The sequence below is a fragment of the Taudactylus pleione genome, unplaced genomic scaffold, assembly GCF_031769625.1.
Source record: "Taudactylus pleione unplaced genomic scaffold, aTauple2 ptg000256l, whole genome shotgun sequence".
NCBI lineage: Eukaryota > Metazoa > Chordata > Amphibia > Anura > Myobatrachidae > Taudactylus > Taudactylus pleione.
The window spans coordinates 12593359-12611351 of NW_028284658.1; the positions used below are offsets into that span (position 1 = coordinate 12593359).

The 17993-nt window shown below is 42.3% G+C and overlaps 1 protein-coding gene across 1 annotated transcript in view; it reads left to right on the forward strand.

Moving 5' to 3' along the window:
- SNTA1 (syntrophin alpha 1) overlaps positions 1–6790 on the forward strand; it is a 97289-nt gene extending 90499 nt beyond the window's left edge. Inside the window, exons 6-8 of the mRNA XM_088480658.1 lie at positions 2202–2398; positions 5007–5194; positions 5315–6790. Of these exons, the coding sequence (XP_088336784.1) occupies positions 2202–2398; positions 5007–5194; positions 5315–5407 (478 nt within the window). The 3' untranslated portion in view covers positions 5408–6790. The remainder of the gene's footprint in view (positions 1–2201; positions 2399–5006; positions 5195–5314) is intronic.
- Positions 6791–17993: the final 11203 nt, after the last annotated feature.

The window sequence follows — 17993 nt, forward strand, 5'->3', positions numbered from 1 at the left end:
TAAAGAGTTTGATATTAATTTAACATTTGTATTAGCTATCTATATGCCAAAGGCGGCTAAAAGAGACTGTCTGCTTTACTTAAAAGGACACAAATATCTAAATAGCTAATGAATGTAGGTACATATGTCATAATTGCCAAATCTCCCTGATTGTCAGGGAGATTCCCTGAAATAGTAGCAATCTCCCTGAAGAGTCTAGCAATCTCCCTGACTGCACCTTACCCCCACCATATAGCTGTTTCCCGCTGCCTATCTTTAGCCCGATGCCGAAATCCCGACAGCCAGCATCCCAAATGAAGGTAAGCGTTGCCCTGTAAGGTGTTAGCCACGGGTAGGGAGGGTTAGTTTTAGGGGCCCTGGGGGGAGATTAGGGTTAGGCACCCCCCAGGGAGGGATAGGGTTAGGCTACGAAGAGGGGGGCTTAGGGTTAGGCACCCCGGGGGGAGGTTAGGGTTAGGCATCCCCCCAGGGAGGGTTAGGTTTAGGGTGCGAAGGTGGGTTAGGGTTAGGCACCACTCGTGGGAGGTTAGGGTTAGGCACCGCTAAAGGAGGGTTAGGCTACTTACCGCCCCTGTCGGCATCTTGCTTGTTCGGGCTTGCGACTTCAGCCGCCGGGACTTCATACCCAACCCCCCGAAAAAACATATACATACATTCAAATGGGATCATTAGTATAATTTCCCTGTATTGGGTATAAGGTACAATGATCCCTATGGCTACATGTATTTTCTGAAAAGTATCAGTGTGTTTTCATCAACATGTAGATCTTACTAACTGCTTTGGGGCTCATTTACATTTGGATACAAATCAATTTTATGACACGCCTCTCAGATGTAGCAGTACACACCCACTTTACTGCCGCGCTCATAGGTCCTGCTTTCACAATCTCCCTGAAATTCTTTTTCAAAAGTAGGCAAGTATGGTATATGTATAACAAGAAAGAGATAATTGTCATCTGTTCATTTAGAAACAATGTTAAACAACACTTTTGTTTTATTTACTATTTTAAATGTATTATTGTAGCCATGCTGACTCCCCAGTTCTCCCTAGCTCTCACTATATTGCAACCTTGGGATTGGGAAACAGCATAGGGAACTCATTGCTATACGAGATACAGATACAGAGGGACAGACCACGCAATAGAAATGACTAACCAGATAGGTTGTGCTTATAATAGATTCCGGAATGAGGAAATTGTGGGCCAGTGTACACCATACCGCAACTTCTACTACTATTTCAATTGTAATACTATCAAATTTTATTCACTTACATTTTACATACCTCTACTTTAGTCACTGTTCATAGCATTGCATATTGAGCTCTTAATATTATCATTCAGGACTGTTAGCGGAATATGGTTGTGTGGTGATGTACTATCTATATAAACAATAACTGATCTGAAAGTAGTCTGTAGCTTTCTGTACCAGATCTTATTTACAGATATGGTTAATAGGTAATGAAACATATAAAATGTTGCTTTGCTCCTTGAGTGGAAGCTACTTCATTTTTGTTATTATGCTAAATAGTATAAAGTGTAATGTTTGCAATACAACAGAAACATAGAGTGGTTGGGGTCCCGGTCGGACCTCCCGGCGGAGTGTGTCGGCCAGAACTTTTACTCAGGGATCCTGATCTGGGCCTCCACTGAATGGATTTGGACGACATCACATAATAAAACTTAATAACTTAAAGATTTAAACCTGAGCAACGCTGGGTACTTCAGCTGGTTCTATACAGTATATGTCCAAGTATATTTCACTACTTCTGCTGCTGGTTTATGCTGTAGAGATGTTTCCACTAATTAAAAAATGGTAATACCATCACTTAGTGAATCCTGAAGTGAAATTATATTGTAAAAAATAATTATACTTTGCGGTTGTCAGTGTTTTCTCTTTTGTGTATGAAGAAGTCTAAGTTAATAGCCAAATACAGTCTATGATGTTACCAGTGACATCTGCAGGCTAAAATAGGTACTACTCTAGAAAAGAAATGATGAGGAATAAAACAATAAAGCTGTAGATTATTTTGGGACAAAGGGATAAGACCATTCAAAAGATCATATTTTGATCGTATCACCCCATTAGTTCATTTAAAAAATTTATTTATCTTTCTCACATATATGGACTATGAGAATTAGAAGATGCTATAATGGCTAGCCTACTAGACGCTAACATATATCCTGCTTTTTGCTTCTCTCACAGACTTGTTCACTCTGGGCCCCCTAAAAGTTCCCCATTATATGACACAGAGTTGGCTTTCGCCCTCCGCTCTGGCACCCAGAAAGGGGTGGAGACACACTTGTTTAGTGTACAGACTCACCAAGAGTTGGCAGATTGGACACGGGCATTGGTAGATGGGTGCCACAATGCAGCTGAGCTCATACAAGAGGTGACCACAGGTAAGACATGGGCATACCATGGAAATACCATAGAAAGTGACCAAACAAAACAAAGTTTATTTCAAGTCTGTGGCTGTTTTTTATACATTTAGGCTGTATATAATTTAATGACATGTTTAATGAATGGACCTGGTAACTTAGTAAAGGTGACTGTGCCTGTTCTAGATGAGGTCTGGGAGCTCTGCCTTGTTTCTATTTATGGAGTTGAGTCATGGCAAAAAAATGAGCAAAGATAGCAGGTGACATGATGCAATTTGCAGAAATGTGCTGTTTCTAATGGCAATCACTGCCATCTTTATAGAGAGTTAGAACATCAGTTACGTCCCCCCAGTACACCCTCATTTAATCTGTTCTCTGTGATCTGGAGTTAATCCAAGATTAACTCCAACGATCCAAGTGCTGCGACCTGCAGAATAGATCACAAAGGGCTGATGTAGAGGATAGTGAATGTACTGATTTACTACTTTCCTTTAAAAACATTAAGGGGTAAGTTTACTAAGAATCGTGTTTGATTGAGATTGCAATGTCAGGTGTGTTTTACCATTTTTTTCAAGTCGCAAATTTACTAAATATAAACTTGGAAGAGATTTCTCTATTTACACTGAAAACTCGTGTGAGATTGCAAACACGATTAACACAGTTGCAAACACACCATCGACCAAACTCAAAAGTACTGAAAAATATACAACTCGGAAATTTACCAAGAATCGTGATTACAATCATAGGTGTAATTGTAACAAACTTGGACCTAAATAGAAGTTTCAAATAGACCACCCCCTGAGCTGCGAGTTTGGCAGAAACACATTTTCCCCCTACTTTTAAAACCAGGACTGGCTCAGCAGCCCAGTGCTGGTTCCTAAAATACAGGGGAACCCTACACATTTTTCCCCCGTATTTTTGGAACCAGGACTGGCTGAGGAGCCCGGGGCTGGTTTTGCTTTTTGAGGGGGCCCTACGTAATTTTGATAAAAATTGTAACCCTTTTTTTAACTTATAGGACAAACAAGCAGCCTTCACATATCTCACTGCTTGTTCGGGAATGTTTGGCTGCGGTCAGACACTGAAAACTCGAGTGAGAAATCTCAATCACATACACCATCGGAAAACACGATCTCAGCTAAACACGATTCTTGGTAAATTTGAGTGTTTAAGAAACCTAAAATCACCCGAGTTTCAGCGATGCAAATTGAGTTTCTAATTGGCAAACTTGACCAGACACGATTCTTAGTAAATTTATGCCTAAGAATCCACATGTATAATTCTAAACTTATATAGTTACATGTTAACTGCAGGTGGATCGTTTTACATTACATGTATTATGAAAATACTATCCATTATTGCCATTGATTTATGAGGCACCACAGTTCTCAGTATCACCAGACAGTGATGAAAACAGAGCATACATAAAGCAGGAACATGCAAGATATACAAAATAAATGCAGACATGAAAACAAAGGTTAGGGAGGTCTATGCTTGTTAGAGATCACACAGTCTAGTGGGAAAGGGGCAGAACTTCAACAAGAGAAGCGAGCATAGCCCAGAGTGTAGATTGGGACAGCAGCTGCGGTTGTTATATGTTGCACATTGTATGGTTGCCCAGGAGCCCTCACACATTGCTACATCACCAGCATGGGGGGCATTGTGGCATATGTGAATTGAGGTTTCTGTATGGGATAATGTGAACTGAGGGCATTACAGTGTGTTTAATACATTTGTGGTGCTGAGAATTTTTACATTTTTAATAACATTGCCAGCATATCTTATTATTTTATTGGTAGGGTCCCCACAAGTTACTTGCCCAGTACAGGCCCTCACAAACCCTAACACAGCCTGGCATAAGGTCATTTAAATTGGCTAGTAGAAATGGAGACTAAATTCATTGGATGACATGTGGAGTTTATAGAATGCCGCAAAGATTTTCATACCCCAAAATGGGCCACAAAAATCCCTCACTAAAAGGTTGCACAAGTCATGATTTTGCCAGGAAAGGCAACACAAAACCCCAGCAATGGAGAAAGTAATACACCTTTCTGACTCTATAAATGGCAATCAGATTCCCTGGGTCAATAACCTACAATAATCTCAATTAATGGAGATTTTCTTGAAAGAAAGTAATCCAACCCACTTTTAAATTGTGTTAACACATTAAACCTCACTATCTCACTTTGTGCAGAAATCCATATTCTGACAGTTAAGATCTATGCTGACGGTGAAAGGCTTCACCGTCTGGTGGATAGCTCCTTCTCACCTGTACAGTCCTGGGTAGAACAGCGCATCACACAAATCTTTGTATCAACCTTTAACATCAGCTGCCTGGCACTGGGTGCTGCTATTTAGCTATTCCTAGTTCTGTTCTCATCTCCAGTTTCCCAGTTTAAGCCACATCAGCTCTGCAAGTTGGTGCAGTAAAAACAATTGTGCAAATAATGATGTACTCTACCATTTAACTTATTTGGTAAAGTTAGTTAGTACCCTCACAGACAAACATAGATAAGAGGATGGATATCTGGGAAGGTTAAGTACTGTTTGTGTACATTAGTGTCGTATGAGTTTTCATCCTAAATATTAATTAGTTGTATACATTCAATGTGTATTTCTCTCTGCCCAGCATGTACGTGGGGTGGGAAAGAGTGTGCACTCTCCATACACATTGAGCAAGGATTCACACTGTTCACGGAAGAACCTGGACTTAGCAAGGTTGTCCACCTCCATAAACCTTTTGAGAAGCTCCGGATGTCTTCAGATGATGGCAGCAGGATGCTGTATCTGGACTTTGGGAACCCTGAGGGAGAACTTGTACGTAAACTAAGGATTTAAAATTCTCAACTTCCTATCCAACACTGTTTTTTTCTTTGTGACATAATTCTGTATTATCCACCAATTATAGCATTAACATGTTTTTCTCCTCCTTTCCAGCAACTCGATCTCCATTCTTGCCCAAAAACCATTGTCTTTATCATTCACTCTTTCTTGTCAGCTAAGGTGTCTCGTCTTGGTATTCTATCATAAAGACATTGGAGGAGTTTCAATGGGAACCTATGTGGTCCATGCACTAACCAGACTTGGAAATGAGAAGTTCTGCTCACGGCTAGCAAAAGAAACTCCACCTGCTGGAATAGCTACAGCATGCCACCTTATCCGCTGTGGTGTAAAAAAACCAAAACACTTTAAATAGAAGTGGTAACTGGTGCTTAAACCTCTCTCTTTCAACACTATAGTGCCTTATAAGTAGATTTAGGTTGGTACCCAGATTTATAGAGAGAGTTATGTTCACATTTGGCAGAGTTTTGGGTGCCTTCAGCTAATTTCTACTGTCAGACATCATCAATACAGCTACAAAAATACATCATGTTCTATGCTGAATTCTTACTTCCATGGTTCACTTTAAAATTTGTGCATTTTATTATAATTATATATAAATATATATATGTATATTCATAAGAAGCGTTTAAAGCAGATATATTTAGTTATATTACAGTTCAAAAAATGTATTTGACATAGTCTCAATTTTCTTATGTGTATCTGGATCATACTTACCTACATTCATAATTTCCTCTCCAGTGATAGGGGCAAAGCCGGACTATTCTTCTCATATGGCCCCTCCCCCTCATAGCAAAATGCAGCGATTTGTGCATATATGAAGAGGGGGCAGGGCCAAATGATGGGATTATCATAGAATTGTGTCATTAGGTCCTGCTCCCTCATCACATACCGCGATTCCACGTATTATTCTCTGCATCCTGCCCACTTCACTAGGAAGTTGGTGGGATGCTATAGGAGCACCCACTTTTCCAGGAGCTCTGGGGACTACTCGAAAAATTGTGATACTCCCAAAGGTTCCGGGAGATTAGGTAAGCATGATCTGGATAGATAAACAGCCCTCTTTTCTTAGTGCAGTTGTCACCTATATAAACAGTGGAGTTAACCATTTTATGGGTTGGACCAATGTTCATTACTGTCACTACTTAATTTACAATTGTTACTCTTCATTCTCATAAATATTGTTCCAGTCTATAAAATGGCTACCTCCATTGTGTGTAGGCAACACTTTCAAAAACAATAATAAATAAATAAAAAAAAACAATCTTACACTGTAAGGTAATTAAGAAATCAGTTAGTCTTATATGTCCAGGTGCTCAGAATTCAGAAGGCTGCTTTTACATTATATTCTGTCATTCATAGAACTGGTGTTACTCAATATGGGGTGTAGATGTGAGGATAAAGAGACCTCTCTGCAATTTATTTTAATTTTACATTTACTTGACCTTGGTCCTAATCTAATGTAATTAATTCAGAACCGAACAATGACTGCACAATGATTTTATCTTTTTTTCTGGTTTGTTAGAGATATAAATAAACCAATAATAAAAAAAAACACTATAATCACTTCTGAGATGGCATTTCTTATTTTACATAATTTCCTATGTGTTACTAAAGCTGGGCATACACATCCAGATAAAATGTCTGTCAGACCAACAGACATTTTATCTGGCAGCCTGCCAGCCCGCAGATGTCCGCGGCATACACTGTGAGATATCTCACAGTGTATTAGCCCCGACATCTGCGCTCTGCCCCCGGGGGAGGAGATATTTCCCTGTTCCTTCCATGGGAAGGAACACAGGAAATGTCTGTCTGTCGGCCGCGGTTGGGCATACACTGCCCGATGCGACCGCCATTTTAACTCATAAATATCGCATCGGACGGGCATACTGGACAATCCGGCATGCCCGACCGAGTGACATTTAACCCTCGGTCGCCCACACACGCTACAATTATCGGGGCGATCCACGGATATTGGGCGGATTGCCCCGATAATTGTAGCGTGTATGGCCAGCATTAGGGAAGAAACAATATAGCTAGAAGAATGCCTTTTTAGTATTTCTACTATGCTGTGCCCCTTTAACTCTGTGATTGAAAATAACTCAGTTAGAAGCAATCAGGGAGCTCCATACCTGCAATAATCACACTGTAGGTAGAGACATGGATTTATACCAGGGCATGTAATTTTTTTAAAATTTGTTTTAACAGTTTACCATATTTTTTCACACAGAAGCCTTTAAGGATCTCACTGATCTGTGAAGGCTTCTGTGTAACTCTCACCTTGTAATGAAAGTCGCATTAGAAGGTGCAAGTTTACCCGCAGTTTAACACACACACTCGCATGCCAGTCAAAATCGGACCCTTGCACTTACACCCTGTTACATTTGCGAGTTTAGCGACAAATTTGCACCATCCAAATGTGCGAGAAGGTGCAACTTTGATCCTGCAAAATCCCTTGCACCCTATTACATCCCGCCCAGAGAATTCTGTTCTTTTGTCTAAGAGTTCAAAGTAGAAAAAGTTTGAGATCTGATGTTTCACATTTCACAAGTTGGAATACAAAGCCTCAGATTGCAGACTTAATGTATTAAGTGGCACCTCATCACTTAAGTGTGACAGTGGGACTGAGTCAGCCTTGAATGTAGCAGACAACCACCATAGAGACTGCTGGTACATGGACTCAGGAGCCACTAGACATTTCAGTTGTAATAAGAATTGGTTCAAGTCATTAAGTCCGTGTGAGTCAAATAGAGTCCATGGTGTGGAAGCCAAGGTCTTATATGCTACTTATATCTGGACAATTACACTATGCTTAAGAGGGAATCGGTATGATTTACCTGACAGCGGAAGCCCGGCAGGGGTGAAACTCCCGAAGCTACCAAAGGTAAGTATCGCTAACCCTTTTTTACCCCCTAACCCTAATCTCCCCCCTCAAGTGCCTAACCCTAACCCCCCCTTCCCCACAGCCTAACCCAAACCTCCCGGGGGTGTTTGCCTAACCCTAAGTCCCCGCGGGGGTGCCTAACTCTAACCCCCCTGTGGCTGTCCACGTCCGGCTTACCTTTGATCGGTAAGCCAGGTGTCGGGCTCCCGGCATAGGTCTAATGACAGGTGTCGGGATTTCGATGCCTGTCATTAGACACTTGTCGGGATTAGACAGTCGAGAAGCCGGCGGTCGGGATTACGTCCATCGGCTTTCCGACTGCTTCCCGCTTAAGAGTAGGAGACAATGCATTTGTCACTGACATGGAAAACTTACTGTTTGAAACTGACCTAGGGACTAACCTATTTGCTGTGAGTGTACTTGACAGAAAGAGTCCAGTTTGGTGTGTAGTGTACAACCAAAGAGGGACTCTTATTGGCAAGCAACCTAGTACCAACACCAATATATCCTTGACACCAAAAAATGTGTAATGAGGTCTCGTAAATCAAATAGGTCAGCAAAACAACAGCATGGAGAATGAAGACAAATAAGTTGCCCAAGAGGGACTGTGTTTCACAAAACTACTCCAGTAAAACATAATCACATTATCGTAACACCACAGGAATTTGTGGTGCCAGACAAACCTGGGGCTGGAAGCATGCCAGAAAGTGAAACAATGGGTGAAAAGGACCATTCGGGAATAGGCGTTCCATGAGGAGTAATAAAGGGAAACCCCCTAGAAGGCATGATGAAGAATATGTGAACTTCACTTACTGTGATCCTCAAATACTCCACGAAGTGATGTCAAATGATGACTGGCATAAATGGAAGTCAGCTATCGATAAAGAGCTTGTAAACCTAGATAAAAATGATTACATGGAATTTTGTAGACTGACTGAGAAACCGCAAGACTGTGAAGAGCAAATTTTTTTTTGGGAAGAAACTTATTACTCATGGGAGCATTGCACAATATAATGCTCTTCTGGTCATTAAAGGCTTCCCTCAAAAGACTGGCATTGATTACTGGAAGCCCTTCTTGTCTGTGGCAAGATACAACACGTTAAGTTTGGTCATCGCTATTGGTGGTGCACATGATCTACTGTTACACCAACTTGATTTTGACTTGAACTGGTGGAGATTTATATGAAGGGAAGGTGTGGTTTAAAAAAAATAATTATGGTCTCTCAAGCAGAGTGGTCGCTGCTGGTATTAATAAATGATACAGCGCCCTACTAGAGATAGGCTTCACTTGTTCAAGGACTAACCACTGTTTATACCGTAAGTGGAAATATAAGGAAAATGTTCATCATTCTTGTCTTTGTAGATGACCTATTGTTGGCTGGGTAAGAAGACAAAATAGCAAGAGTCAAATCCTTGTTGGCTGATAAAATTCAAATTGAAAGACCTTGGACCCATGCCCCAGCTACTAGGTCTAGGGACCATACAATATCTGAGTGCTGGGACATTCACTATGACTATGGATCAGCAGGGCTACAGTAAGGCTATGCTGAAGAAGTTTGGGATGTCAGATGCAAAAGCAATTAACACTCCCATCAATAAGCGTATGAAGATAACAAAGGCCATATGTCCAGACACAGAGCTCAAGGACATGAGAAAGGAACCCTATGAAAGTGCTATAGAGACCCTGATGTATGCAAGCATTGACACACGTCCTAATATAACCCATGCTGTCAGCCGTGTAAGACAATTTGCGAATAATCCCGAAAGAGAACGCTGGACGGCTGTCAAGTGCATCTTCCGGTATCTGAAAGGGTCTAGCTCAGGAAGTCTGGGACTTTAGATCTGCAAGCATTCTTGAAGATGATACGTGTTCCTATACTGGATACGTATTCACCATGGCAGGTGCAATTGTCAGTTTGGCGAGCAAGAAGTAACCAACAGTTGTTTTATCCACCACAGAAGCCGAGTATATGACCCTGACTGAGACAGATAAAAAAGCTTTGTGGCTAAAGGGGACTATGTGCGAATTGGGCATTATGAAGTGAAATGATGAATCTCAACTTGCCTGTATTTCTCTACAATATCTATCCATCATTACATTTTGTATAAAAATTAGGTTACAGTAAGCTTAACTTACGCTGTGACATGGCATATCAACAGATACAATTGATTACTGACAGCTTTATATCAAGCACTGACATTTCTACCAAAGCTTAGTGACATCACAAAAGGCTGTCTATGATGTAAGCCACTCACATAATGAGCCTAATAAAGTGATAAATCTCAAAATGCCTGTTTTTGTCCACTATCGATCTACTGATTTAAAAGGTTAAAATTAGTTAAACCTTACACTGCGAGATGTCATATAAGCAGATACAACTGATTATTGACATATTTATTCAGATCACTGATATTTATACTAAAGGTGAGTGAAATCGCAAAGGCTGCCTATGATGTAAGCGAGTCACATAATAAGTCTACTGAAGTGATAAATCTCAATCTATCTCTATTTCACCACTAATATCTATCTATGTATATATATTTCTTTCTATTTGTTTAATATAAAATTTAGGTTAAAATAAACTTACTTTACGATGTAAGATGTCATGTCAGCAGATACAATTGATTAGTGGCAGTTTTATAGCACTGATATTTTTACTAAAGGTAAGTGACATCACAAAATTTGTCTATGATATAATCCAGTTACATAATGAGCCTACTAAAGTGATCAATCTCAACCTGCGTGTATTCCTACGCTATTTCTATCTAGCAATCTAATTTTACTTCTATCTATATATCATTAAATAACCTATAACAATTTCTTTACAATAAATGTAACTTGTGCTACTAATGATTTATTATAAAAAACATAAGGTTAGCGTAAGCTTACCATGCGCTGTGAGATGTCATATCAGCAGATACAGCCGATTATTGACAGCTTTATTCAAAGCACAATTGATTACTGGCAATATAGCACTGACATTTATACTAGAGATGTGTGTGGACTCCCATATTTTGGTTCAAATTCATCATTGTGTTTTGGTTTTGCTAAAACCACCCTCAAGTGTTTTGCTTTTGGATCTAAACTTTCCCTTACAGTGATACAGTGGAAATGTAATTTGGGTATGTTTCTGTTCTTATAGTGGGCCTGATTCAGACCCACTCGCAAGCGGGTCGAAGGTGGCCCAGTGCGCATTCGCATGACGGAGCCGGCTCCGTCGTGCACATGCGCGAGACCCAGATAGCGACGGACAAACCGTCGCTCCGGGTCTCACACCAAAGGGGGCGTGCTGTCGATGTTGAGTGACAGCACGCCCCCTTTGGCGGGCAGGCCGGTGGCATGGCTGCCCAGACGGAGGCATTCCCATGGGAACGCCTACCGTCTGGGGCCGGCCCCACTGACATCACAAGTGATATCAGTGGGAGAGATTTCGGCTCTGTGAGAGCCGAAATCTCTCTGGGGCTTGCGGCAACGAGACCCTACCACAAGGGTCTCGTCGCAAGCCCGATGGTCGCAATGGTCTTGACCATCGCGACCATCTTACTGGCCGCTCGCTATAGCTGTGGGTGGTCACCCATAGCTATGCGAGCGGCCAGGAGGCCACTCTAAAAAAACAGAAGGCCGGCCCTGATTCAGAGCGAGCGCTCTGTCAGAGCGTCCGGCTCTGAATCAGGCCCAGTATTCTTAGCCTCAATAACCTTAAATTTGCAGTCATTCCCAGTCAAGTTGGACCACCTCACAATAATGTTTTTAGTTTTTCACCCATATTGCCCAAAAGCTTCAGCGAGCTGACAGGCTAAACTAAGCGACAGAGCAGTGGCACAAACACATGGCAGTTTAAAAATGAATATAGCAAATCTAGGAGACAGTGGCACTGCAGTGGCAAACAGGATGGCAGTTTACTATAACCTATACGATGCTTTAGAATGTTTTCATTAATCAAGTACTAGATCAGAAGCCCGAGGCCTGCACAGGTAAATGAGTGGAGGAGTATTTAGTGGAAACCAGGTAAAGCATTGATTAATTGGTGTTATTATAACTAAAACAAAACAACTAAAGAGAAATGGAAAGCATTGTTAAGAAACAAGAATACAAAATGTATGGCATGCAAGATATAAAAGGTACAGTAATTTACACTGTCAAACGCGCACAATCTTGGCAAAGCCCATAATGAAAGTGGTGCACAATAGACTTGTCCATTAGCCCTCCCACCCACCCACCCTTATGTTGTATATATCAAAGGACATGCATAGTTTAACTAACCAAGCAGTTCAGCGACAGGGACTGCCACTATTGTGGCTGAATTGCTTTGATTGTTTGGGCCCCCAAAAAACAAACTACCAATGAGATTAAGGCGGCTAATAGTGTTGTTAATCATCTCTACAGTTGGAAGATTTGATTATCATCCTCATTAGTGCTACCATCATCATCACACAATATTAGCGCATCCCAACTGGAATTGGCAGCAAAGGGTTTCCTCATTGAATTTGTAGATAATTTTTATGAACATCAGTTTTTCCACATTTTGAGGAAGTAGCCTCCTAAGCCAATCACTCACAAGGTTCCCAGCTGTACTTGCTTAAGTAAAGCAAAGCTAGTTTGTACAAAATTCCCTTCTTTCTCCTAGTATTCAAAGGGACTGTGTGATATGCTAATTTGTACATTGTTATTAAAATAATCCACCATTCGATTAATGCTTAAGGTGCATATCCACTAGCAGACTGTGAAACGACTGCACGATTAAGACAATGTAATCGTGCAGTCATTTCACAGTCTGTGTTGTGCCTACACTGAACGATTAGTCATTCAGTGTAGGCACATCAATCATCCCTGAACATGGCCAATCTGTCGTTATCGGGAGATTGACCAGCATGTTCGGGCGACGATTGATGTCGGAAACGACCAGCGGGAGCACGCATCGCTGGTCGTTTCCAACATTAATTTGCACTATTTGTGCCCGAGTACTGAGCGATTCCATGATTACGTTGTCGTAATCGTGCAAGTGCTCAGTAATGTCGCGTAGTGGATACGCGGCATTAGTGTATCAGATTCCTCTTGGGAAGCTAATATTGTAAAACACGTGTTGGCATTTGGTCCTACTGAATATTAATTATTATGTGTCGATTCATCTAGATCAGGGGTGGCCAAACTCGGTCCTCGAGATCTTCCAACAGTTCACGTTTCCCAGGTAACCCAGTAGGTGCACAGGTGTAGTCATTACTCACATTTTGAAAGATCCACAGGTGGAGCTAATTATTTCACTTGCGATTCTGTGAGGAGATCTGGAAAACGTGAACTGTTGGTAGCTCTCGAGGACCGAGTTTGGCCACCCCTGATCTAGATTGTGTCATACTAATGAGGGTGGCTATTATACTGTGACATGGACCAAGAGACTGCATTTGTCTATGTATGCATGCCATGAGAACTGATCATAGACTGCTCACACAAACACCTTTGAATGCAAACACTGGTAATGCTTTGCAACTAGCTGTATTTAACACCAGGTGCAGTCTACAAACTACATAGAGAGATATATACAACATATCTTGATAAGATTAACAAACAAGTGTTACTGCTAACCTGCCTATAAGAGCTCATTGATTGCAATGCTATGAAATGCTATGAAACATAACATTATTTAGTGGCAGTAATTAATTGCTGACTTAACAGAAGGAACTTGATATATCACATTTACAAGCATAGGTAAAACTGGGGGGTGGTCCAGGGGTGCACAGGACCACCCATTAGCCCAGTTTGCTGAACCGCCGCTGCCCACCCACCGCCGTCCAGCTGAGCTCCGATTGGGCAGATCTACAGTCTACGGCTTCTGCGCATGCGCAGAAGCTTATCTTTAATGTTAAAAAAATGGCCGCCGGGGGAGATGCTGTGCATGCCCAGCAGCAGCTCTTCCCACAAGCAGCGGCGCAGAGCAGAGGATGGAGCAGCACTGAGCAGGTAAGTGCTAGCAGGGGCGACTACATGGGGGATTGGAGCTGACTGCATAGGGGGCTGGGAGGGGGAAGGTTGAGCTGACTGCATAGGGGGCTGGGAGGGGGAAGGTTGGAGCTGACTGCACAGGGAGCTGGGAGGGGGAAGGTTGGAGCTGACTGCACAGGGGGCTGGGAGGGGGAAGGTTAAACTGACTGCACAGGGGGCTGGGAGGAGGAAGGTTGGAGCTGACTGCACAGGGGGCTGGGAGGGGGAAGGTTGGAGCTGATGCACAGGGGGCTGGGAGGGGGAAGGTTGGAGCTGACTGCACAGGGGGCTGGGAGGGGGAAGGTTGGAGCTGATGCACAGGGGGCTGGGAGGAGGAAGGTTGGAGCTGACTGCACAGGGGGCTGGGAGGGGGAAGGTTGGAGCTGATGCACAGGGGGCTGATAGTGGGAAGGTTGGAGCTGACTGCACAGGGGGCTGGGGGGGATTGGAGATGACTGCACAGGGTGCTGGTGGGGGTTAGAGCTGACTTCACAGGGGGCTGGGGGGAAGGTTGGAGCTGAATGCACAGGGCTGGGGTGACATGGGCTGGGGAATGATGCTGATGAACACTGGGGCTGGGAGAATGGGGCATAGAGATGCACACGGGCTGGGGAAATGGGGCTGAGAGACGCACTGGGGCAGAAAGATGCACACTGGAGTCGGGGGGAATGGGGCTGAGACGCACACTGGGGCCAGGGGAATGGGGCTGAGATGCACACTGGGGCCAGGTTAATGGAGCTAAGAGATGCACACTGGGGCTGGGTGAATGAGGCTGAGAGCCACAGGTGGGCCTGAGGACAGAAAGATGCAGGAGGTCCTGGAGATGGGGAGGCCCAGTGGGTCCTAGGGATGGAGAGGCCCAGGGGGCCCTGGTGAGAGACAAGGGAGCCTGGAGAAGGAAAGACATGGGGTCTGGAGATAAAGAGACACAGAGAGCCTGGAGAACCACAGAGGGGACCTAGGGATGGAGACATTGGGGGGTCTGGAGTAACACAGGGGAGCCTGGAGAGACAAAGAAGTTTGATCAGGGAAATTCAAATTTTTCCTGCACAAAACTTCTGTTACTACAGTATATGTTATTTGGTTATGACGATGACATGGGTTATATTTCTACGTAAACAGGCATCTTCCAGACAATGTGATCTGCATGAATAGTGAATACCAGCTGAAGACACTGCCCAGTGAGGCTAAAATTCCTCAGAAGTTCCCCGTTGCAGAGAAACTACCATATAGGTAAGAAAAGACTTTCAAACTGACTGGGGCCCCAAAAACCCGCTGAGGAGTGACACCAAGGTGACAGGAGCCGGATGCTGCACTGTAGCATTACGTGCAGCACTCGGCTCCCGACAGTGTGAGGGAGCCGGCACTGCAGTGCTCACCCATACTTCTGGCACCCCCCACCACACCAGACCACTGGGATTCGGGTGGCAAGGCCACACCCCTTCCCAAGTTACCACACCCCCTGTCCATGAGGCCACGCCCCCTTTACGCCACGCACACAAAGTCCCTCCCCACACAGAGTAACACCATGAGGACGGAAGCCACTGGTGTGTGTGTGATACTGTTTTCTTTTCCAAGAAACAGTAACACAATATCTAATATGCTAAAACTGGGACCACCCATTACTAGGTCTCTAGTTTCGCCTATCAAGTATCAGTAAAGGAGGATACACTGTGTTAATGCTTTGTAACTAGCTTTATCTAGGAACAGGTGCAGTCCATAAACCACATAGAGAGAGTTACAATGTCCCTGAATGAGATTAATAAACAATTATGACTATTAACCTGCTCACAATGCTTGCAATGTTATGAAACATAACACTGTTCTGTGGCAGTAATCAACTGCTGATTTAACAGCAGGTATTTGGTAGATTACAAATACTTTTAAAACACAGTATACTGATTTATTATATCAGATTGTTCTTCTGTGCTCAAACAACCAGCCTAATATGCATAAGGTGTTTACACATATAACACTATATTGAGATAATTACTGGAGGAGAATCTGCTACAATAGTAGGTAATGTGTAATGTAGCCAGCCCTCATATGAATAACAAATCTTTATTGGGTATATTATATTAACATATTATTGAACTGGATTACCAAGATTAAATTAATCAACACCCAATATAAAACAGATGCTGTTAATGTACAACAACAAATAAACACACAGTGGGTCAATTTGTTTTTTAATTACTTTATTCACTTACCGTTGTTTTTAAATATTTCATTGATTTAGCTTACATATTTTAAATTGTATTTAATAATGCTTACATTTTATTAATTAGTGCGCCAAACAGCACGGCGCTTTTTTTCTTCTTTGGCGTTTTAGGTCTTACGGTTGTCAAACGGCTGCACCCCCTTTAAATATACATAGGAATTTGTGGTGAACACTAAGGGGCCAAATCTAGTTGGTATAATACTAACAGTGTTGGGCTTGTGCAAGGATCCATTATTACAGTTTTTCCCTTTTCCCTGAATTTTGAACCTGTATCAGATAGAGTCATGGTAGAGGTGTCAATAATTTTGGGCAGTTCTTTTAAGCCTGACCAGATGTCATAATATTATTTCCCTCTAGTGCGCTAAGTTGACTCATCCTCATCACCAGTGGGTCTTTTGGAAAGGTGAGTTTTTTCCTGGCAGCAGCATTTGCAGGAGAAATTGACTGAGACGTCATCGTGTCATCATGGGCTACTTAAGCTGACAATTTGCTCACAAGGAGCTATTTGAATCTCTTAAGATCTTTGTCACTTGGAAAGAGCAACATTACGTACAACTAAAGGTGCATACACGTAATGATTTTTTGAACGATTTGTCGTTAACAATGTCGCTATTATTCAAAAAATCGTTACATTTCTGAGTTATAACGATGAACGGTAATCATTAAAGTGCGCTCCCGTTTGTAGATCATCATCCATTTCAGACTGTCCAACATAACGATTTTCATTAGGGAAGGAACATTTTTCGTTCATCGTTGTAAAAATCGTTCATTACACTTCAAAAAATCATTCACTTTTTCAAGGGAAAATCTGACAGAAAATCGTTGGTTACAAAATCGTTACGTGTGTATGCACCTTTAAACCTAGAATCAAGCATGGTTGCCAAAATTTAGTGATCCAATTGCATGATATTGACAACTGTTTAGTCTTGACAAAGCGAAGAAAGAACTTGATCTAGAAGTCCAACATACTTAGCGGAATCGCTTTGTTTCATCTACTCCTTCAGCTTCTCTAACTACTTTTTTAGTAGTTTTATTAAGGAAATCACCTGACTTAACTCACTTCATTAGTTACTACTTCAAATAATTTTAGTAGCTTGCATAAAACCAGTGTGCTGAACTATGGTAAATTCCCCCTCCTCTCCCTATGTCATGGCTTGTTGTGTAGGTTTGGATGGCTCCTCCATTCACTGAAGCATAAAAAGTGGAATTCGCTACCTCTTGCTTCATTTGTTGGTATTGAAAATGGAACTGTTCTTGCAGCCACTGCAATCTTCTACATGCGCTTGTTGAATACCGTAAATGTTCAGACTTTTTTCTGTCCACAGACCGCATCTCCTGCATGGCCCTGTCATATTTTAAAAAATCTGAACCACCAAGTTTATTGTGTGGGCATACATGGGACATGTTCAAATTCACCCAGTTGTAATTCTCTCACAATGTTACTTGCGTTATTGGAAATGACAAATCCTGAGGAGAGTCCTAGCGGGATAAGCCATTTTGTTATGAAATCCCTGAGTTTTTCTAACAGGTTTACACTGCTATGGGCCATGTCCAATTAGCCGCGGTAAATTACTGCGGCTAATTAGCTCTCCATGATAATTGCCGTTTTTTCGCCCAAAAAAAGGTGAGAACACATATTGCCGTAAGCTTATCGTGGCTCCTGTGTGTTACCGGGTGAACTATCCTATCAATT